The sequence below is a fragment of the Elephantulus edwardii genome, unplaced genomic scaffold, assembly GCF_000299155.1.
Source record: "Elephantulus edwardii isolate Elephantulus edwardi_28Jun2011 unplaced genomic scaffold, EleEdw1.0 scaffold00141, whole genome shotgun sequence".
NCBI classification, from domain to species: domain Eukaryota; kingdom Metazoa; phylum Chordata; class Mammalia; order Macroscelidea; family Macroscelididae; genus Elephantulus; species Elephantulus edwardii.
This window is the reverse complement of record NW_006399891.1, coordinates 8,041,547-8,065,766: the sequence shown is the minus strand read 5'-3', so window position 1 is coordinate 8,065,766 and position 24,220 is coordinate 8,041,547. Positions and strand designations below refer to the sequence as shown.

At 48.3% G+C, this 24,220-nt stretch overlaps 1 protein-coding gene across 1 annotated transcript in view; it reads left to right on the top strand.

Moving 5' to 3' along the window:
* The window catches only part of NTNG2 (netrin G2), an 83,901-nt gene that overhangs the window by 26,265 nt on the left and 33,416 nt on the right, over positions 1-24,220 (top strand). The window contains exon 2 of the mRNA XM_006894440.1: positions 1,302-1,945. Within this exon, the coding sequence (XP_006894502.1) occupies positions 1,302-1,945 (644 nt within the window). The remainder of the gene's footprint in view (positions 1-1,301; positions 1,946-24,220) is intronic.

Genomic DNA, 24,220 nt, shown 5'->3' with positions numbered 1-24,220 from the left:
ATGGAAATGGGTTTGAGTCACCATGGAGGTAAAGCTTCACCTGGTACTTGCTGGATGTGAGGTGTGGGCAGCCCAGCTTCTGGGGACCTCAGTGGGGATGGGAGAATGGGCACATGTCAGACACACATGTGTCAGAGAGTTAGCAAGCGAGTGGTGGTCCCTGCAGTCCTCAGCTGTTATCCCCTACAAGGGACCTGCCAGCCATTTCCCAAGGACCAGGAAATGACCTGCCATAAGCACATACCCCTAAGAAGGAGGTGACCTACAAGTACTCCCCAAGCATCTTCCCCTTGTGTGACAGGCTCCACGTCAATCACTTGCTTTGGGGCCAGAGAAAGGAGTGACCATCAGACATGATGCATCAGACAGGCCAAGTTTGGCTCTTTTCTTCCCAAGTCGGGTCTCAACCTTCCAGGGCCCAAATTCCTTCAATTGGAACATGGAGATGATGTACTAGCTTTGTGACTGGAGGGAATATTAGAAATAGGAGAGAACCAAGATCCATCAAGCGCTGAGCTCAGTGCCACCACCAGGAAGGAACTGGAGGCAGCCGGGGTTTTGACTTCCACCATGAGTGGTACTCCTGCTGCTGCAAATAGTAGTCTTTAAAAAAAAAAAAAAAGGTCTAGGATGGCATCCCTGGGTAAGAGATGTTTATAAAGTCAAGAATGTGAGTAAGGACTTTGAAGGTAGTGTGAAAGGCCAGTGGAGGAGAAGAAAGGGCTTTTTCGTAGGCTCGGAGTCAGGACAAGCATGGAAGGTGAGAGTGGTTCCAGGACGCCCCATCCCAGTGTCACAGGTGTGAGAGAGCAGGCTGGTGTCAATAACGAGCAGTGAGGACTTTACATAGACTAGGGGCCCACAATGGGCCGTGAAATGAAGAAGGAACAGCCTCTTTTCTTGGCCGTGCTTAAACTAAGCCTAATAAGTCCTGCTCATGGAGATCATGTAAGTGTTGGAACAGAACACAGGCTTTTTCATCAGCTGATTTTTCAGAAGTAATTCTCCAGACATTTGTTTGAAGTGTGGCTAGGTGTCCTCGAACCTCAAGTCTTCTTGTTAACAGCCAAATGCATTAACAGTGCTTCTTGGAACTCAGAGGAGGGTTAAGTGTGTGATTTCTTGGGAAGCACATGATTTGAGGAATAGTGGGGGAAATGAGTTCAAATGGCCCATCAGGGAGCCTTTCCTGATGCCCAGCATGCACCGCTCGTTTCTGCACCCGTGGACTGGGGCAGTGAAAGAGGCCTGCAGCCCTCCTGAGCAGCCAACGCCCACTTTTCCCTTGTTTCCCCGAGCAGGAGAACCCCTACCTGTGCAGCAATGAGTGCGATGCCTCCAACCCGGACCTGGCCCACCCGCCCCTGCTCATGTTTGACAAGGAGGATGAGGGGTTGGCCACGTACTGGCAGAGCGTCACTTGGAGCCGCTACCCGAGCCCCCTGGAGGCCAACATCACCCTCTCCTGGAACAAAAGCGTAGAGCTGACAGATGACGTGGTGGTGACCTTCGAGTACGGCCGGCCCACGGTCATGGTCCTGGAGAAGTCGCTGGACAACGGGCGCACGTGGCAGCCCTACCAGTTCTACGCCGAGGACTGCATGGAGGCCTTCCACATGCCCGCGCGCCGCGCCAGGGACCTGTCCTCCAGCAGCGCGCACCGGGTGCTGTGCACCGAGGAGTATTCGCGCTGGGCCGGCTCCAAGAAGGAGAAGCACGTCCGCTTCGAGGTGCGAGACCGCTTCGCCATCTTCGCCGGGCCAGACCTGCGCAACATGGACAACCTCTACACACGCTTGGAGAGCGCCAAGGGCCTCAAGGACTTCTTCACGCTCACGGACCTGCGCATGCGCCTGCTGCGGCCGGCGCTGGGCGGCACCTACGTGCAGCGCGAGAACCTCTACAAGTACTTCTACGCCATCTCCAACATCGAGGTCATTGGCAGGTAAGGGTAAGGGTGGGGGAATGTGGAGCCCAGGATGTCACCTGGTGGGCAGAGAGGCTGCCTGGGCTGGACAGGGTCTCTCGGGGGGATTGCATGGAGAGAGGGAAGTGTGTGGACCATAAGCATCCTCCGTGGACCTGGTGTGTTCGCAGGGGATGAGCAGAGCTGGCAATGCAGGCTAAGCTTTTAAAGCCTGGAACTGTTGGACAAAGGTGTTCTGTAATTGTTTATTTGGTGGGTGAGCCCTGTGTTCAAAGACCTGGAAGATCACCCTCAGGTTCCATGATTCTCTAGAAGGACTGAGAACTCAGTAGAGATTTTCTACACGTGGTTATGGATTGTTGCAAAGAAAAGACTTTATAATAAAATTAGGAATAAGATCTGGCTTGGAGAGGGTGAAGCCAAGTCTCTCTTAGAAGACTAGGATTTTGACGCCCTGCCTTAGTTACTTTGGGCACGTGGCCAGGAGAGATCGGTCCTTGGAAAAGGACATCATGCTCGGAATGGTGGACAGACAGCGCAGGAGAGGGAGATCCCGGATAAAATGGATTGATACAGTCAGTAACTGGGGCAATGGGGGTAGTAGATGTGTTGGAATTAGTGGGACTTATTCAGGACAAGAAAGGGTTAAGAACTGCTGTACATAGGGTTGCTATACATCACAGACGACTCAATGGCACATAACAATAGCATACTATGAAAGGTTTGGAAGCAGAAGTGGCATCCACTTTCTAAATAACATGCCTCCGGAAACTATGCCCTTTGATAAATGCCGATAGTTGTAGAGGGTCGCTATGAGTCGTACTTGACTCGAAGGCAATCAACAACAGGGCCCAGGAGAGACCTGGAGCAGGCTTCTTATTGTCCTGTCCAAATGGAATAATGGACAGCACTTGCCACTCCCAGCAATGATGTGTGACATGGAGTACCACTGACTAGGGAAGTTCACCCAAGCTCTGCTGTCCAGGTGCCGTATGATTTACTGTCATCTTTAGCCCCTCCAGAGATCAAAAAGATCCCCTACATAAATGTCATTATTAGCGTAGATTGTCCTCAGGCCACAGGTGGTAAGCAAAGATACTCTAATTAGATAAGATATTCTAAGGGTTAGAGACAGCCTTTAGGAGCCAAATGAGAACCAAACTTGTCTTTGAAATGTGTCAGCTATGGACAACCCAGAATTGCTGAGTTAATGTTATACTGCACAGCTTTGGGGGGAGGGGCAGGGAATATGTCTGGAGGACACTTTTAGGAGAAGCAAAAGACTATCATAGGAAGTAAAGGCAGCCTTTAGTCCTCAGGAACCACTTAGATCATGGTGGTTAAATGGTTTCATGCTGCCTCAGATCACTTGCTCATTCAATAGTGTTCTGGTCTGTGGGGGCTGCAAGATTTTATCCCTGAGCCATATGTATAACAGCTGGTCTGCACTGAGGAGAGAGGCTGAGGGAAGCACCCATCACGAGGTAACCCGAGAGAGAAAGAGAGAATCACCTGGGGCAGTAGAGCGTGATTCAGGGATTCTCCAAGCTTGGCCCTGTGCAGGTGTAAAAAGAGCAAGGGCCACATGGGGGCAGCCATATTTGACCTTTACCAATTTCACAGAAGGGAACTGTCCCTGACAACAGCATCAACACCATAAAACCAAGTCCTATGATGTAGACAAGTCCCCCACCATCCCATACCTTTTTGTACTTATCCCAGCATTAATCTTACTGCTTTACTGGGCCCCAAATCTAGATAGCTCACAGACCACACAGAACAATATGTTGGGGAAGTGAAAAAGTTATAATCCAGGTTAGGAGCAGAATACAGTCAGGACAGCTTCTGGAATTTCCTCAGGTGTCTCAGCCTTGAGCCTCTTGGCTTTAGGCCAGTGTTACAAAATTCTGTCTAGAAAGTATGACTCCCCACCCCTAGTTGTCCAACAAACTTGGGCCTTGACTCCATTTCCAATGGCATTCCAGTCCCCAGGTCCCATGTCAGGTCTCTGATTCTCCACTGTGACTGTGTGGTTGCTTCTCCCATCGGCCCCCCAGTCTGTAGGCCTCCGACTAACATCTCACATTCTCTTGCTTCTTTTGCTAGTGGTGAAGATCTTCCTCCTGCTGCTGGCTCCACTCAATTTAATGGTGAGACTCGCCAGTCCTCTTGTGGATTGGTGAGACTAGCCAATCCTCTGGTGGATAAGCTGACATGTTCTGTTCCCATATTCCCGCCCATCCATTTGGGAAAGTCAAATTAATTGGCTAGAAAAGCCAAGCCATTTTTCATGATAAACTCCACAGCAGACATCATTAGGATCACCTGGGAGTGTTCTAGAAATGTAAATTCCTAGGCCTGCACCAGACCTCTTAAAGTATAAACTCCAGGTAGTGGCCCCAGCAAATTCGGTTTTCACAAGCCCTCCTGGTGTGATGGTTGGGAGTATGAACTCAGGAGCCAGGGGACTTGAGTTTGATTCTTGGCTCTGCCTCCCACTGCTGTGAGCCTTGTAAACTAAAGATGATAATAATCATAATTGTACTGTGGTGATGGTTCATTGTTAAAGTTAGTGGAACACTCAGAATGTCACCTGGTGTTTAATTCAAGCAGCAGAAACAAAAAAAAAGGTGCTTGTTTGTTGATTGCAAAAACTGCTCACCAAAGCCATGAAATCAGAGGCTGTGGCAAGCTGAGGGAGGACAGATTTGAGCTCAGGGAGGTTGGGCCATAATCAGGCCCAGGAGCATGGCTTAGGCAAGGGCTGCGCTCAGAGCCCAGCTGGGACAACATACCCTGGGCGTCTTTCCACAGCAGGCTCTAGAGACTGCCCAAGTTTATAATTACTGATGAGCGAGAAAAGCAATTTGCTCTATAGTGTGTATAACATCATCCTATTTTGATAAAATATGTAATATGCCTGTGTGCTTCTCTATGTGTATATTCATTGGAAGGCATTAGAAAGGTACTTGTGTGGGGGAAACACTATAAGCCGGGCTACTCACTGTTCAGAGGGCTGGACAGGGGCGTACTAGGACTTGGGTTTGCATTTTCTTGTCTTTTGATAGCGGGTATGGATTCCAGCTGGGCAAACGTATGGGCGCATGGACTGTGAACCAGTCAGGTTCAGGCAGGCAGATTTCAAGGCTGGCAGATGGGGTGCAGCTGGTGCACATGCAGGAGGCTGTGCTTCTAACGCCATGTTTTCTACCCCTTACCCCAATTGAGAGTCCCTCAATATTTAAATTCTGGAATGTTCTGGAAACTACCAGGTACACGGGCATTGTTGTGGAAGTTAAGGTCAGGGGTTGTGCTCCTGGACCTGTCCTCTAACCCTTGTGCCCAGTTGATGTGTCGGCTCAGTGACTCCTGTACTTGGGGTGCATCTGTGAAGATCCCTCAAAGTTGTTAATTTAGCTCTTCTAGGATGGGGACAAGATCAAGTCATGAATCTGGTCAAGGGCCCCAGTTCACACCTTTTTAGGCTGCTCACTGGAGTCCTCGTGTCTGGACCAGCTGTTGGATCCTTGCAAGGCTGGTGATGGTGGTGACAGGCAGGGCCTTGCTGTCGTTAGTTGCTGTCAAGTCAGTCCAGATTCATGTTTGTCTGAATAGAACTGCCCCAGGAGGTTTTCAAGGCTGTGACCTTTCAGAAGCAGATCACCAGGCCTGTTTTCTGAGACACCTCTAGGTGAATTTGAACTACCAACCCTTGGTCTAATAGTGAAGCTCTTAACCATTTGCACTGGGAACTCCTTAGAGCCCCGTGATGCCCCTTCATTCCCACCGAGGCAACAGTCATCTCTCTCATAGGAGAGTCTGACACACAGCCACAGAAGTGGGGTGGAACACATTTAGGATGAGACACAGGGATGTGGGGAGCAAGAAGGAGCCGTGGTTCCTCAGCCTTTTCCACAGGAAGATCCCTCTGTCAGTGCCAGCTGGCCTGGGAGACTGGTGACCTGGATCCAGCCAAGCCCTGCACTTCTGCCTTCCCTCTGTGGGCCTCAGTTTACCACTTGTAGACGAGGCTGCTTAGAGGTCCCTGGTGACTTGGCAGAGCGTTCCCTACTCAGCAGCTCATAGCTCTCCTTGGCACCCAGCCCTGGCGGGTGGTGGGGATTAGCCGTGGTGGTGTTGAAAGTATAGCAATCAATTCACAGATGAAGTAAGTACTCTTTGGGTGGCTAGTTGGCAGGAAAGCAGCAGCTTGGCTTATCGATTAATTAGGTCTGGTTAGATGGTTCAGCAAAAGGCTGTGAATTCCTCCTCTTCTTTTTTAATTTCTGGTGGGAAAGCCCAGCCTAGGGAACAGAGAGACCCAGAGAGGCAGGACCCGAGCAGATGACGCTCTCTCTGTTCCCAAGCAGGGAATTCTGGTGGCATAGTCCACAGGGTGTTGCTCTGCTAACCCAAAGGTGGTTAGAATCCACCAGCTGCTCCGAGGATAACATATGGACAGTGTTTTCACATTTGATTTATAGACTTGGAAAACCCACTGGAGGGTCAGCTATGAGTCACATCCAGAGCAGTGGCTGGAGTTTGAAGGATTTTTGTTTGGTGTTTATGTTCCTGGACAAGTACCTCCCCCCGCCCCTGCCCCAAGAGCTCTGGGGTTCTAGATTTCCAGACTAAACCTGTTCTGGTGTTCCCAGAAAATTTCATGACTCTGCCTCCCCACGATGTCTGCTAGTTTAATAAACTAAGGAAGCCATGTCCACTGCCGTCAAGCTCATTCCCTCTCCTGACAGCCCTGGCCAGGTTTCCAGAGGCTATGCATGTTATCCAGAGCAGACAGCTTCATTGGTCTCCTGCCTCACGTTTCCGCATGATGAGGGGCCTGAGGTTTGTCGAGGGCAGGAAAGAGAATTGAAATCACACAGCTAAGCCCAGCATGCCTCTTATCCCAGATGGTCGCCACTGGGGATCTTTTTCCAGTGAGGCACCTGCCTCTGGTACTCTTCCTTTCTGACATCAGACCTTGGACAGTGACTCTGCCTCCCCTGAGCTCAGGTAGTTTGTATTATATCCAGGATGACAGGTGATATCCACTGGCCTCCCTTCTAGAAGTCTTTGATCTGTACTTTCTTCTCTTCCCATCACTAATATTAGCTACTCCCAGGTCCAAAAGGGAAGGCAGATGGGAGGAAGAGATTGAGGGGAGGGAGACCTGACTGCTAGAGGGGATAAGGGGTGCAAGCACCTGGGAAAGCCTAGGATTGATTCCGGAATGAGGACCACCTAGTGGAACTCAGGAGTGAGAGGAGGGCACAGATAGAGCTGAGCCCCACAGGATGAAGGTGGGGAGGCTAGTGCTGGTGACACAGGGAGATACAGCCACTAGCATCTCTGGACACCCCCTCTGTCCCCAGTCATTATTCACTGCTGTTCCTGGAAGGCAAGAGGGAGGCGGCGAGCTATTTTCTCCTACCTCACTTGGGGAAGCTCAGGTGCAGAGCAGGCGAGTAGCTGGCTTTGAAACACACAGCACGCAGCTGGGACGAAGCTGGGACTTGAGGAATGAGATCATCCTTTCATGGTGTTTAGAGCCAGGATGGACCCCCACCCCCACCCCACAGCACAGTAGTTAAGAGCATAAAGAAGCAAGCCTGATCCAGCCTCACAGTCAGCTGAGAGTACTGAGAGAGAACCAGTCCCCTAGCCCCTGCTTCTCAGAGCTATGAAGGGGAATATTTTGGGTGAGGTCCAGAGTTCCCTCTGTTGAATGGGTCAGAGAGGTGGCCATCACCATAGTGTTTGGGCTTTAATATTGTTAGACCAGCCAGAGTCTAGCTCCCATCTGGATTCACTGAGTGACCTTAACTTCTCTGAGTTTTCTCACTTATGAAATTGGAAAATAGGGCCTAGGTTATCAGCTTGTGACATCCCATGGAAATAGTGTTCTTTTTTATCATTCTTTTATTAATTTTAATGAAAATTTACAGAGACTTTGGGGAAATAATATTCTTAAAGAGTTTTTCTCATGCCCCATGCCTCTGGCAAGATGAGAGAAGAGAGAGCAGCCTGGGTTCAGGCTCCCTCACTCTGAAGCCATCATCATGCTAGCCCCAGGTATTCATGCTTAGAAGAGTTACTTGTTGTTGTTGTTGTTATATGCCATTGAGTTGATTGCGACTCATTGCGACCCCTGTGTACAACAGCTCTGAACCCTGTTCTATCTTGAGCCAAGCTCATTGTCTCTGACACACCTATCCCCATTACTCCAGTCACTGAGTCAATCCATCTCATCCAGGTTCTTCCTCTCTCGCGCTACCTGCCCCTCCACCCTCCCAAGCATTAGGAAAGCACAGTTTGAGAACGAGGGAGTTATAAACCCAGATGGCCACATAGTCCCACAAGATATCATTTTTCAGTTAAGTAAACCAGGATAGGCAATAGGGAATGGCGTGGTCTATGGGATAAGGGAAAATTCGGCCTCTTCACAGGTCAGTGATCCAAACATTTCCAGTTCTTTCAGTGTTGCAAGAAAAGGAAGATGGCTACATATTTATGTGAAATCTCTGTCAATTATTTATTTTTAAAAAACCTGTGCAGGTGAAGCCAAATCCACATGCATCCCATGCAGCTCACGCGCTACCAGCATGCTCCCCTCAGCTGTGGGATGTTCAGTGTCCTCTTGCAGCTGGAAGATCAGCTGTAGTTAACAGGCTCTTGGCAGGACTGACAGCCTGGGAGCTGGGGCCCTGGCAACCCCCTGCAAAACAACCCTGCCATTCCTGCCCATTCCAGGTCTGGGAAACTTTGCTGTAGTGGAAAGAGGGGGTCATCCTGCCCAGGGGAAAATTATCCCACCCAGGAGACCTCTCAGAGGCTTCAGGGCACCAGCGTGGCTGTATGTGAAGCCCAGGCAGCCTGAGCCTGTATAAGCCAGGACAGGCCAGGAAAGAAGTGAGTTTCCTCTTCCAGCAAATGTTCGTTCGTGGCATTTGTGGGAGACAGTGGAGAAAGGCCCTTCCTGTGTAGCAAGCTCTGTACAGCATCAGTAAGTGCAGATTATTAAGTGAATGCCAATAATAACTGTCTTTTATTCAGTGTGTTTTATTTACCAGGCATTAACAACCTCATCCCCATTTGGTCTTGGGGAAGGAGGAGACCTGTCAGATTTTAGAGCCTGCAGGGGCCCAGCTGGGTGTGGGCAGGCTGAGCTGACCCCTAGACCACCACCCCCCCACCCCCCCGCTCCCCAGCCTACTGACTGGGGTTGTTTCTGCTGAAGTCTGGCTTTTGTTGTTGACCTACTCCTGCTTTTCTCCTCCCTGACCCTCTTCTTCCTTTCCTGCCTTCTTGTCTTCTTCCATAAACGTCCTGTCTCTATTGATCGGCCTGGTAACTGGAGATGGACGGAACTTAGGATGAGAATAGCAACAACAGAGTGAAGAAAATCTTGGTTTGTGCATGTGAGTGTGGAGGGTGGGGTGGAGGAGGGGAGGGCAGAGAGAGAAGGGATTTGTGGGTTTATATACTACTCACCCACCCTCCTCTCTTCTCCTCCTCAGCGGTTCTATAGGAAAAGCAGGGGCGAGAAGGGAATTACATGATAATATTACTCCGCCAGTGATGACTCTCGTTAACTCAGTGATCCCCACTTGTGGTGGGAAGGTGCTTTCTTTTAGTAACAGCAGCTGCCATTCACTGAGCATTTCTTACAGGTCAGGTGACATCCTAAGCCCGTGTGTTCTGTGTGTTTTCTTACCAAGTTCTTCCCTGTGAGGATCTTTATGCCCGTTTGGACAGATGAGGAACTTGCCAAACCAAATCTAATTTGATGGCTGTAGGGTTGATTCCAACTCATAGTGACTGCAAAGGATAGAAAAGAGTTGCCCTGTTGGGTTTCCACTGCTGAATCTTCATGAAAGCTGATTACTCTGTGTGTGTTGTAGCAGTTGAGGGGCTCAGACTTTTCACAGCTGAGGACTCTCCTGTTTAGGCCCTAAAGAAACTTGTTGTTAGGTACCGTCAGGTTGCCTCCAACTCATTGAAATCCCTTATACATTAGAAGGAAACTACCTATCTTCTTAGTTAATCTATGGTCTATTTAAACCCATTGTTGCATTCCTTGTGTCAATCCATCTCTTTCCATCTTTTCCTCTTTTCCATTGGCTCTGCCTTTAGGGACGAGCCCCTCCTGACAACATGACTAGCGTATGTGAGAGAGTCTCACCATTTTTACTTCTGAGGAACATTCTGGCTGTGCGTTTTCCAAGATAGTTTTCTTTTGGCTGTTCATGGTATAATCAATACTCCTCACCAACACTACAATTCAAAGTTATCTATTCTTCAGTGTTCCTTATTTATTACTGTCCATCTTTCATATGCATACGAAGCAATTGAAAAGACTACAACTTAAAGAAGAAAAAAAAAGCAAATACCATGGCTTGAGCCAGGCACATCTTAGTATTTAAAGTAAAATCCTCGCTCTTCAGGACTTTAAAGAAGGCCTTGGCAACAAATTGGCAATACATCCTTTGATTTCTTTTCCCCCTCCCCATCTTTTGATGTCTTGAGTGTTGCTTCTGTGGGTTTGATGTGGATCCCAGTAAAATGAAATCCTTGACAATTTCTATCTTTTCTCCATTTGTCATGATGTTGCCTATTTGTTCATATGTGGGGATTTCTGTTTTCTTTATATTGAGGTACAATCTACACTTACGGCTCTAATTTTGGCTTTTTTAACTTCAGCAGGAATGGCTTTAAGCAAGCAGGGTTGTATCATCTGCATATTGCAGGTTGTTAATGAGTCTTCCTCTAGTCCCAATGCCATGTTCTTCTTCATATGCTCCAGCTTCCTGGATTACTTGCTCAGTATATAACTTGAATACATGTAGTGAAAGGATACAGCCCTGATGTACACTGTTCCTGATTCTAACTTATGCAGTATTTCCTTGTTCTGTTCAGATGACTGTTTCTTGTTCTTAAGAACTGAATGATCTCGTAACCTGTTGCTCTGGTAAAAATCTTCAAACTGTGAACCCAAATTATCCCCTGAGGTAAGGTTTAAACAATTGTTTAGCTAAACTAGTAAGGAATGTTCCCTATGAATATTGTACCCCTTTAAAGAATTATCTATATGAGGTAAAATTGTCAATACTGTTTCTAAAGTATATTGCTGTGTACCATCAAGTCAGAATCTATTCATTGCTGACCCTCCAGCAGGTTTTCAGAGGCTGTAAGCCCCATGGGAGGGGACCGCCCATCCTTCTCCCAGGGGGCAGGTGGTGGATTCGAACTGCATGCCTTTGAGTTGGCAGTGCACTTCTACCACTAAGCCATCAGAGCTCCCTAAGCGTAGATGAGAACTTTAGCAGACAACCCACTGGAGCATCAGCTATGACTTGGTTCTAACTTGAAAGCATCCGACACCACCACCAAGGGTTAGGAATTGAATCTGCCATTTGGGCGGGTACACAATTTAACCTGCAATAAGATGTGAGCTTCTCATTTTTGTCTTCAGTCTGTTCAATGTCAGTACATGAGCTTCTTGACTTTCTCATAGCCTCTTTGTTGTCATAGGACCTTCTACATATTACCCTTAATGGATCCTTTGAGAACATGATCAATGATAATATGATTGGCTCTTCCGTTACCCTTACAGTGAGTGATGTCCAGTTGGTGGGTTGAGTGCTATAAGGTCAATTTCAAATCCTTCTGAACTCGTGTGAGAGGGTAGAACCACCTTATGGAGTTTTCTTGACTGTCATCTTTAGAGCAGCAGATCATCACCAGGTCTTACTCCCTCAGAACTCAGTGGTTTGGACTTACATACAGCCTCTCATAACCGAGTCCCTAACCATTGTCCCACAGAGCTCCTTGGTGCCAGCTTCCCATTTCTGAAGTCTCCGTGAAGCTGGAACGCTAAACTCGGATCACACACACACACCCCCTTTCCATGCTTATTGAAGGGTAATTGTCTTTGTTGTATCAGCAGTCAAGAGTCTTGGTTGTTAGGAAGACGTTTCTAGAGAGAAAAAAAATCTTTGCCTTTTTAACCAAAAAAATCTGTTACATTTGAAAATGTTCTTTTTTTATTTTATCACACAAATTGCCCTTTGAAAATATAGTTTAGTGCATTTAACTCATTTCTGTATTCGTGTAGCAGGCACTGCAGTGAGGATCCAAAACAGTTCCACGACCCCAAAATAGTTTCTCCTGCTGCACCTCTGTAGGCACCTGACCCCCAGAGACTGCCAGTCTGTCTGTTCTTTCCACTCCAGTTTTGCCTTTTTGAAACTCTCCTATAAATGAAGCCATACAGCTTAGGAGGTTTCGAGAATGGCTCCTTGTGCTCAGCACAGAACCTTTGAGATTCATCTGTGTGTTCTCTGTGTAGATTGTTCCTTTTCATTAATGAGTAGCAGCCTACTAGTCTATCCTAGGTGGTACACACACTTAACTGTTCCACTTGTAACCAAATGGTTGGAAGTTAAGAGCCACCTTGGAAGAAAAGCCTGGTTATCCACTTCTGAAAAATCATCCACTGAAAACCCTGTGGGACACAGTTCGCCTCTGACACACAAGGGGTTGCCGTGAGGCCTGTTTGACACACTGGGTTTATTTCTGCATCCCACTGTATGGATTTTTCCACTCCTATTGAAGGGAATTAGGGGTTTTCCATTTTGGAGCAATTATGAATAGAGCTGCTGGGAACATTCATTTATAGGTTTCTGAGTGAACATCAGTTTTTACTTCTCTTGGGCAAATATCCAAGTGTGGGATCACGGAATTGTATAAGGATGGGGTACATGACTATAATAAGACACTGCCAGGCTGTTCTGCAGGGTGGCTATGCACGGGAGGAAACTGAATTCTGGCTTGGACCTGTTGCTTTTAGGATGCTTCTGAGGCATCCAGGGCATTGGGGCACCCAGACCAGAAGCTCTGGCAACACTGGCTTTGGGAGTCCTGGGCTTAGAGATCACATCTAATGTCATGGGAGATTTTGAGACCTCTGAGGAGAAGAGAGAGGGGAGAGTGCTGGGCTAGATGGTGCCATGAGGAAGATTGACATTTACAAGATGGATAGAGGAGACCTCAGAGAAACAGAAGCCACTGAATGGAGCAAAACAGAAGTCAAGTGGGAGGGATGGTTCAGTGCCCCTCAGGGGTCAGGACAAGAGGAGGAACTTAGTAACATGAAGGTCCAAGGAGACCTGAGAGCAGATCTAGGGGAATCAGAGGATGAAGCTCTCCTTGAGGTGGGCTTAAAGTTACTGGAAAAAACCTTAACAAAGAGTAGCAATCCTGAAGGCATGCAGTTTGAGTCCACCAGTTGCTCCACAGGAGAGAGCTAGGCAGTCTCCTCCTGTGTGATTCACTTCCTCTAAAAACCCACTTGAGGGGTCAGCTATGGGTTGGTTCTGATTCAGTGGCAAACAACAACAGTAAGCGGTAAGGAAGAAAGGCTTTCTGGTGTAAACAGAGCTTCTTAGAAAGCTGGCTTACTGCAGGGAGGTTAGGGGGTGGGCATGGATTGGTTGGTTATATGGAGTACAAGCGAGAAGAGGTTTTTCCCTGAAAGGGTAGAGGAGGCACCACGCAGGTTGGCATTCTGATGGGAGTGGTTGAGAAGAACTAATGATGTGGAGAGGGAAAGCAAGGAGCAGAGCAAAGTGGGGAACATGGTGGGAGATGAGGATGAGAGAGAAAGAGGAGGAAAGGGCATGCTTAAGCTGATGGATTCAATATTAGGGTTTAAATCCCTATTTCTAACACCTTCTGATAAACCTTTATCTGTTCTGGTACCTAAGGGTGGCCCATCCTCTTTGTCCAAAAACGTGTCTTTGTATTAAGTCAATACCAGAACGTTACAGCGTCAAAGAAGCCTGCATTTAAATTCTGACACTCATTTGCTGTTTTTATGGCCCTGAGCCTCTGTTTCTCCTCCTGAAAAATGGGATACTATTGTTATGAGGTTTTATCTGAGAGGCTGGGCTCTATGAGGAGAAATGTGGCGTCAGGAAGATCTGTCAACAACCTGCGTTATGAAGATGACACAACCCTGCTTGTTGAAACTGAGGAGGACCTGAAATGCTTGCTGCAGAGGGTCAAGGACTGCAGCTTTCAGTATGGATTGAGGCTCAGTATCAAGAAGACAAAGATTCTCACCACTGGGCCAATTGGCAGCATCAGGATGGATGACGAAGAGACTGAGATTGTTCACAGCTTTAGCTTACTTGGCTCCACAGTCAACAGTCTTGGCACCAGTAGCCAGGAAGTTAATAGACGTATTGCATTGGGAAAGTCTGCTCTTAGGGACCTCTCCAAAGTACTAAAGAGCAATGGTGTTATTCTGAAGATTGAGGTGCATCTGATACAGGCCATGGTCTTGGCAGTCACTTGTTATGCATCACAGAGTTGGACAATGACTAGGGAGGATAGAAAGAGAATTGATGCCTTTGAGCTGTGGTGCTGGAGAAGAGTATTGAGTATACCATGGACTGCCAAGAAAACAAACAGATTCATCCTGGAGAGGGTTAAACCGGGCAGCTCCTTGGAGGCAAGGATTCTGAGGCTCCGTCTAACATACTTTGGACATGTTGTAAGGAGGGACCCGTCCTTGGAGAGGGACATCATGTTTGGGAGGGTGGAGGGATGGCGCAGGAAGGGAAGACCCTCTATGAGGTGGATTGATTCAGTGACTGGGGTAATAGGGATGGGTGTGTCGGAGACAGTGAGATTGGCACAGCATAGAGCAGCATTTAGGGCTGTTGTACATAGGGTTGCTATGAGTTGCAAGTGACTCGAAGGCACATCACAACAACAACAACAACAACACTGTTATGACAATTATGTGAGAACTTGTGGCCGGTCTCCAGGCCCAACACACCTTAAGTACTTGAGAAATGGAGGGAGAATGTTATTTGTAAGGAGTTTGTATTAACACAAACTGTGTTAGACACACACCATGTCTCCATGGATGCGTCACTCACTTGGAGGACCATCTGCATCAGAATCTAATCCCTGGAAATCTTCTCATGTCTCTCTCCCCCACCCCCTTCACTGTCAGTGGGTGTACAGGAAAGAGAAACGCATTTTAATATTAGATGTAGTCAAAGCTACTTCGGAAGCCAGTGCAACTGCCAACAACATCAGGGAGTGAAGCCTGGGCCGCTGAGCACCATGGGAGAATCTGGTTGTGTCCTGCCGGGAGCCACCCCATGTACTGACTCCCCCTCCCCCAGCTATATGACTAACAAAGCCTTATCAGCTGTAATTGGGGCTAATGAGGCATGGGCAGGACTGGGGAGGGAAAATCAGATTGGGGAGGATGCAGATCAATCTCAGATTAATTACAAGGCTTTCTCTTCGATTCCTACCCATCCCCACCCCCAGCAACCAGGCTGGGCTGCCTGCCCTGTCCTCCTGAAGAAGCCCAGCGTGAGGGAGCCTGGGCTGGGTCATTCGAAGGCTCACTGGCAGGTTGGCCTATGCCAAGTAGGTTTCAGACTCACAGATGCTCCCTTTTCTGTCCCCCTTGCAGGCCACCCAGAGTCTCACACACACAAAGACATGTACCCATCATTCATCCCTGATTCACACACCCACTGATCTGTCACACCCACATGCATGAACCCATTTCAACTTGTACCATTCATGTACACATCACACAGCTACACAGGCTCACCCTACTCACTCACAGATGCCCATAGGCCTCAGCAGGAGCCCAGGGTCAACCAGGAAGCCGTGCTTTGACCACCCTGGCCTTGATGATCCCAGGAGCCTGTGTGTGCTGAGCTGTGTGTGCTGAGTGTGGGTTTCTGGGAGGCCTCTGCGCTCTACCAAGAGATGCTCGCTTCTCCATCCGTGTTCATACCCACCCCTGTGCTCCAGCCCAGTGTTCACACCTCTTTCCATTCAGTCTTGCCCCTTCCATACTTTTTCCCTAAACCAAAAATCCAGGTGTGTCCCTTCCCCTGAAGATATTTGTCAGTAGCGGCCCACTGACCTTTTGAATCACGTCCACATTCTGGAGTTCTGCTTACAGAATTGCACGGCAGCCTCAGCGCTGAGCCCCTGGGATCAGGTAGGCTGAATGCTGGGTTACTTTAACTTGCCTTTGGGCTGTTCCTGGTGCCTGGAACACAACCAGCACTGCTGACTGAGGGCCTGCTCCTCCCTTGAGGCTTGGCTGGGCTCTGAGGGTGCCTCTCAGAGGGTCCTGAAGGCGTGGCCCTCCCTCTCTCCCCTCCTAGGTACACAGTCATCCTACACCATTATCTCATTGGCGTGGTTTTGCTAGCCACAAACCTGCCTGTCTGAGCCCTGGCCAGTCTCATCCTCATAGGCCTGGTGTGTTTATTGTGCCGGCGCTAAACCAGCTAGGCATGCTGTGGATGCCATACTATTTGTTCATGGAAGCATTTATGCATTCATGAACAAATGGACATCTGTAACTATTTCTAGAGAAAGAACTGGAATGTAAGAGCTGGAGGCAGTGAAGAGACCCTGGAGGGCGCAAATGACTAATGAGCTTGGCTGCTTACCAAAGAGTTCTGATTCAAGTCCTCTGAGGTGCACATGGCAGAAAGCCCTGGTGATCCCCTTCCCCCAGGTCAGCCTTTGATTGCCTTGTGGAACCCAGTTCTACTCTGCCGACGGGGAGATGCCATGAATCTGAGATGAGCTGACTCAGTGGAAATGGTTTTGGGTTTTGTTTTGAGGAGAAAGGGGAGCAAAGGAAAAGACTAAGCCATCTAGCCTTGCCAACACGTACCTCTTTCATTGCCCATCCTTCCACCCGCATGCCCAGCGCCTTCTCATGCTTATCCTGTGTGAGGAGAGGATGTCTTGGTCTAACAGCCTGGGTCTGGTCCTGCCCTTGGGGACTCTGGGAATTTCTCATAGGCTTTCACTAGTAAAGAAGCAACCCTGTTTTAGTCAAGCAGCCGGGCCATGCTTGGGATGTCTTTCCATGCCCTGTTCACCTGAACCAAACCAAATCCCTCTCTCCCAGCCTCCCCTTTATGCTGGGAAGCTGCCCTGGCTTTATAATGGGTAATAGGATTTATCAATCGACTGACGGAGGTGATGTACGTTAAAGCACTTAATATAAAAGGACTTCGCACAGAAGCCCAAATTTGATTTGGCCAATGAACTCAATTGCCGGCCTGATTGCATTCCAGGAGGAAGACCAGCCAGCATTTATCCACATTACCCTGGAAAAGCCAGGTTGTTTGGGCAGCCAGGAGCTTGCCAGACCTCACCTCTCCCCCTGCAACTCTGCCCTCAGTCTCTGCACTCCCCTTGCCCCCTTCCTCAGGTCTCTGTTTTAATTTTCTGCCTTTTGACCCAGCTAGTCTCAAGTTCTCCAGCATCCAGAAGTCTTCTTCCTTTTTATGCCCACACTGTTATCCCACCAATTAGCTGCAAGTCCAGCTTTTTTTCCAGGTTCCCTCACCATGATCCCCAAATACATTGTTCTGGTCATTTAAATATCTTGGTCCAGCTGGCTTCTGTGGGGTTCTCTGCCGACCGTACCTTGCTCCTCTGCCACCAATCCCTACACTGCTTTCCTCAGCCAAGGACAAGAACCTCTCCTTAATCCCCCAATGAACACTGAAAATCCTGCTAGGATTTAATTTAGTCTCAAAAATAAGATGTGCTCAAGTCCTGATCCTCAACACCTGTGAACGGGACATCATTTGGAAATAGGATCTTTGAAGATGTTGTCAGTTAGATTAGTATACCGTCCTGGAGGAGTGTGGGTGCTAAGAGGAGAAGATACACAAAGACTGGGAGGCAGAGGGAGGACAGTCTTATGATGCTCTAGGTGCAAGGGAAAGAGCATCTGGAGGTACCAGAAGTTAGGAGAGAAGCCCCCTCTCATGAACTAGTTTTCTCCCAGAGTACTCAGGATGAATCAACAGGATACCCTGATTTGTACTCCTAATCTCTGGCCCTGAGAGAAGACATTTGTGGCTGAGTGGGTTAAGTGTTGAGCTGCTAACTGAAAGGTTGTAGGTTTAAAACCACCAGCTGCTCTCTGCAGGAGAACGAAGTGGTGGCAGTCTGCTCCTGTAAAGGTAAACAGTCTTGGAAACACTGTAGGGCAGTTCTGTCTGTCCTGCAGGGTCACTGGGAGTCTGAATCAACTTGACTGCAGCGGGTTTGGCTTTGAGGGTTTTAAAAATTAAGCTACTGAAAATCTCAGGACCTGCCAAAGAAACAAGAAGCTATGTCTTGGAGAAAGTGTAGCCAGAGTCCTCCTTGGGGACAAAGAGCTTTGTCTCACAGACTTCTGACATGTTGTTAGGAGAGACTGTTTCTTGGAAAGGTGGAAGAGAGGAAGACTCTCAATGGGATGGATAGACATGGTGACTGTAGCAGTGGACTCACATATATCAAGCAATGATGAGGATGGTACAGGATAGGACATGGTTGAGGTCTGTTGTTCATAGGGTGACTATTAGTCTTACTGAACTCTCTGGCACCTAAAAACAACAGCTTATGGTAAATCCAGTTTGTGGCATTTTGTTATGGCAGCCCTGGGAAACAAACACAGGCATCAAGGCTCTGGTGTTTAATCATAACTTGACGTAAGTGTGGGAATAAACTCACTGGCATTGAGTCGATTCCAACTTGGCAGCCCTCCAATTGAGTCTCCAAGGCTATAAATCTTTATGAGAAGAAATCTGTATTCTGCAGAGTGACTGGTGGATTCCAACACTAGCCCTTAAAGTTAGCAGTCTGATACATAACATACTATGCCACCAGGGCTCCATAGGCATGGGAATGTTGTTGAGTTTTCATGTGCCATCGAGTTGCCTGCAACTCATTAGCGATCCTGTGTACAACAGTTTGAACCCTTTTCTGTCCTGAGCTAGTCTCACTGTTTCTGACACACTTACCCCCATTACCCCAGTTACTGTATCAATCCATCTGATCCAGGATCTTCCTCTTTTGTGCTGTCTTTCTCCAAGGACTGGTCCCTCCCAGCCACATGCCCAAAGTATTTTAGATGGAGCTTCAGAATCCTTGCCTCCAATGAGCAGCCTGGTTTCACCCTCTTCAGGACAGGCCTGTTTGATATCTCGGCAGTTCAGCTCAAAGATATTGATTCTTCTTCTGTCATCCTTAGTCATTGTCCAGCTCTCTGATACATAGCAAGCAATTGTGAAGCCCATGGCCTGAATCAGGCACACCTTAGTCTCCAGACTGACATTATTGCTCTTTAGCACTTTGGAGAGGTCCCTGATAGCACACTTCCCCAATGCAATTTGTCTTTTGATTTCCTGGCTGCTGGTGCCAGGGGTGTTGGAGTCGAGCAAGCTCTAATTGTTAACAACCTCAGTCTCTTCTCCATCTATCATGGCACTGCCAATTGGCCCAGTGGTGAGAATCTTTATCTTCTTGATGTTGATTTTCAATCTATATTGAAAACTATAGTCCTTGACCTTCTGCAGCAAATGCTTCAGGTCCTCCTCTAGTTCGGCTAGCAAAGTTGTGTCATCTGCATAACGTAGGTTATGATGAGTTTATAGATAAGAATGAGTCTTCCTCCAATCCTGATGCCACATGGAATGTTGTTATGTGCTGTTGAGTTGCTTGCAGCTCATAGCAACCAACCCTATGTCCTGCAGCTCTGAACCCTGCTATATCCTGAGCCAACCTTAGTGTCTCTGATACATCCACCCCCATTACCCCAGTCACTGAGTCAACCCATCTCATTGTAGGCCTTCCTCTCTTTCTCTAGCCCTCCAGCCTCCCAAGCATGATGTCCCTCTCTAAGGACTGGTTTCTCCTTGCAACATGCCCCAAGTATGTCAGACAAGCTTCAGAATCCTTGCCTCCAAGGAGCAGCCTGATTTCACCCTCTCTAGGAAGAACCTGTTTATTCTCCTAGCAGCACATGGGAATAGCAGATGAGAATTGCCCATCTAGAAAAGGAAGACTCCAAAGTAGCCACTACCTTTGGCTGCCTGCTGGCTAGGAAGGGGAAGTCCCTCGAGTCAATTCACCTCTAGAAAAGGAAGACTCCAAAGTAGCCACTACCTTTGGCTGCCTGCTGGCTAGGAAGGGGAAGTCCCTCGAGTCAATTCACCAGCCCCCTCTCATGGACAAGGAGCATGAGAACATCCTTCCTATCTGCAGTTAAGGTACATATGAGACTCTCTGAAAGGGAACTGTATGTGGTGGCAGCAAATTCTCCCTCCTCCTGCTGAGCACATCAACTTTAACTTGCTAACATCTCTAGGTCAGAATAGGATTAAGGATAACCTATTGTCATAACCTATTGACAGAATGGCACCCTCAATTAAACAATTAACTCCTAATTGAAAGATCAGTGGTTTGAACCCACCTAGAGCTCCTTCAGAAGAAGGGACTGGGATGCTGCTTCCAAAAGGTCCCAGCCTTGAAAATCCTGTGGTACAGAGTTCTGCCCTCCACAGATGGGGCTAACAGGAATCACAATAGACTCACTGGCAAATGGTTTGACTTGAGTTTTGTACCCAACATCCCATTAAAATGCTTCTCCAAAAACAAAAGATACAGTGTTTACCCAAAGAGAAATGTTCCCTCTGGCATGAGAAATAGGAACACAATGTTGGCTGCTTTAAAATACTAGTTTATTTCTAACTCTAGCCTTCAAGGTAGAAGAAATACATGGGTCCCGCCGCATGTGTACACCCCTTGCAAGGCAATGCATGGAAAATAGAAGCTGAGGAAAAGACCAGGCGGTGGTCAGCAGTTAGCTTTTGCCAAAAATGGCAAGGCCATTGGTGGGTTTGTCAGGAGATGGGGCCTGGGTTCTTAACCTCCACCTCATGTGTACCCCACTTCTGTGGGATCATTGAGAGTACCCCAAATTTCGGTGATGTTTGACCCTTGAGAAGTCAGCTCTGGTGTGTCTGTGCCTGTTCAGCTCCAGGCACCATCTCCCCCTCACCCAAACTCACCGCTCCCTCCATCCCTTGTTCCCCCAAGGAGCAGATGACATCACTCTCTCTGGCAGCTTGGAGTTGACCTACATTCCACAGCTCTCCTGTCTGGGAGAGGCTCCAAACACCCCACTCCTCTCCAGTGAGGAGGGAAGGGCCCCAGAGCACGATTTTCACGGAGCACCAGTGCCAGGCCCGTGTCCAGATGGTGTTCCCGCCGACAGCTCCCGGGCACTACCCACCTCTCCCTGCGGGGCAGGGCACGCTCTGACTTGGCAGGGGCACTGGCCCCTGCTGCCCTGACAACCACTTCGTGCGTGGCTGCTGGGCCCTTACTGAGCGGAGGGTGGGGGGCACAGGTGTTGGTGTGCTGATCACCTCCTAGTGGGGCAAAACAGGTTCCCTTGAAGATTTGCTTGGATTCTCTGGGACAAGTCTTGCCTTCGAGGTGAAGCCAAGCTCTCTCTCCAAACAGTTGTGGTCCCTGGGCCTTGTTATGCACTCCTCAGTTGGAGAAGAAGGAATAACTTGGCTGGAAGGATGGCTGTTGTTGCTAGGTGCCATCAAGTTGACCATGACTTATATTGACCTTATAAGATCTAAATGCTGGGGGAAATGGAAGGTCAGGAAAAGACAGGAAGACAAGGTGCACTGACCCAGTGACTGTAGCACTTTGAGACTGTAGCTGAAAGCATGTCGGAGATGATGAGGAAGGTGGCTTAGGCCTTTATCTTACAGGCAGGCAGCAAGGCCAGCTTGCATTGGTTGAGTGTATGCTCCCCATGCTGAGTATGAGAGGGATAAGCGACTGGGGCAGGGGTGCAGCCTCGCCTGGGTGGGTGAGCAGGGGCGGCAGGTGGAGCTGCCAGATAAAGCACAGGACACCCGGTACATTCTAATTTCAAATGAGTGCATTTGAATTGTCATGTTGGCAAAGAATATTGAATATGTAATGGACTGCGAGAGAGAACAAACACGTCAGAAGAGGAACCAGAATGCTCTTTAGAAGTGAGGGTGACAAGAATCTGCTGCCAGCTCCCTTTGGATAGGTCGTCAGGAACACCCAGTCTCTAGTAGAGGACCAGAGAAGAGAAAGGAAACCTTTCATGAGGTAGATTGACACAAGAGTCAACAATAATCAACTCAGCATATCTTTTGATTTCTTTTCCCCAAGATATCTTTTGATTTCTTAACTGCTGTTACCGTGTGTGTTGATTGTGGGTTTAAGTAAGGTGAAATCTGTGACAACTTCAGTTTTTCTCCTTTGTCATGATATTGACGTTGCTCCTTAGACCCTCTAATGGCCATCTCCTTCCTCTGCCACTTGTTAGACGCTATCGTAACAACAATAACAGTAGCTGGTGTTGATGGCAGGCAGGGTGGGTCAGCCCCTGTGCTAAACACCATGCTTTGTCCTCAGCCATTTCCTTCTCCCATAAACTCTATCATGTAGGGACAGTTGATTTCCCAGATTTACAGACCAGGAGACTGAAACTCTGAGAAGCTGTCACCTGCCAAGTCCAACAGAGCACAAGGCAGCTGGCAGAGGCAGCATTTGAACCTACTGCTTGGGCTGCCCAGTGCTGCCACTCCAGCCCCACCCTGTCACTGACTTGCCTTTTGTAAGCAGTTCTGTGTGCCAGGCCTGTACAAAGAGCTGTGTATTTTTTTTTTCCTTAACCCAACATTTTATTGTGTTTTCGGTGAAAGTTTACAGAACACCTTCTTCTTGTTGTCATGTGCTGTCAAGTCACTTGCAACTCATCGTGACCCTGTGTACAACAGCTCTGAGCTCTGCTCTACCTTAAGCCCACCTCATTGTCTCTGACTCACCTACCCCATTTCCCCAGTCACAGAGAGTCAATCCATCTCATCCAGGGTCTTCCTCTCTTGCGCTGTCCCTCCCCCCTCCCAAGAATGATGTCCCTTTCCAAACAATATTAAACACATTTTGGTTTTTGGTATTATTTTCACTGTCCCCCTAAAGTAGCAAGCAGTATTCTTCCCATTTCATCCCTGGATACCTCATTTCCATTTGTTGTTCCCACCTCCCGAGCTTTCTAATACTGCATCTTTGGTCACATACAGTTTATAGTTCTGAGGGAGACTTTCCTCGTGCTGCTGTTCACATTGTGCGTTGATTGATTTTCATCCATTCTCTTATTCCTCCCGAGAATATTGAGGGCCTATTGGATATCAACCCATGACTGGCCCTCCAGCAAGTTATCAGAGACCATAAATTACACAGAAGGTGATGGATTCAAACCACCTGCCTTTGGGTTAGGTTGGTAGCACTGCTTATCCACTAGGCCATTAGATCAGCACCTGAAAAAATACATTCATGCAAAAGTTGAAAACTTAAGGCAGAAATCAACCCTTCCAGTTTGGGAGAAATTACTTGCTCAAGGTCACTCCGCAGATCATGCAGGGCCTGGGAGAGAATCTGTCTCCTGACTCAGCGCTTCTCTCTCTCTCTCTCTCTCTCTCTCTCTCTCTGTGTGTGTGTGTGTGTCTCACTCTCACCTCTCACCCTCTCTCACTCTTTCTTCCCCCCACCCCACTCTGTTAGCCTGTCCACTAGAACCACTCACCTGCCATCCAGAGTGTTAAGGCAGTGGGGTTCTGTGGTGAGTGAGGGGAGCATATACAGCTGTTCCCCTTGGTGGCCTGGGGGTTGTGGGCTGGCCAGCCTCGTGCTTCATCTGTTCGTTGTTGAGCAAAGCCTCTTGATAGATGGTCTGAAAAGTGTTGTGCAGCCAGCCCCATCCTTCTTCCGCTGAGTGGCTGGTGGGTTTGAACCCCCAGTCATTCTAGCTGCTTCAGTTAGTAGCAAAGCACCTTACCAAAGGGCTGCCAGATCGCCTCTAATGTGGTCAGGTGGCCAAGGTGATATTGATGATTCTCAAAGGTCAAATTCAGAAAACGATTCCTCAGGAAGATGAAACCCATGACCCTGTGCATGGAGGGAATCTGGTCAGGGTGGAGGCTGGTGTTGGGAGGGGGCATAGAAAAGAGAACTTCTTCCTCCTTCTTCAAGGATTGCATTCCCTTGGCCACAGCCAGGCCTCAGAGTCTGCTGCAGGGTTTCCACTGCTTGGTGGAGGGAGTCTGCTAGAGCAGCCCCCTCCCCTAGCTTTTATTATGGAAGTCAGTGAAGTTGGAGTGAGCCCTAAGAGAAAGCAGTGTGGATGGATAGCAATGAGTGCCCCTTTTGATCCAAACAGCCCTGGATTCAAGTCCTGCCTCCTCCATCCAGAGACCTGAGTGAGATTATTGCCAGTGAACTGCTTGGAACCTTGCATCTTCATCTGTACAATGGGGAGAGCGTTACGCTCTGCGTTTTTACAAGAAATTGGGCTAATAATGCAGGTTGCACAGTGCTTTTCCAGATACGACT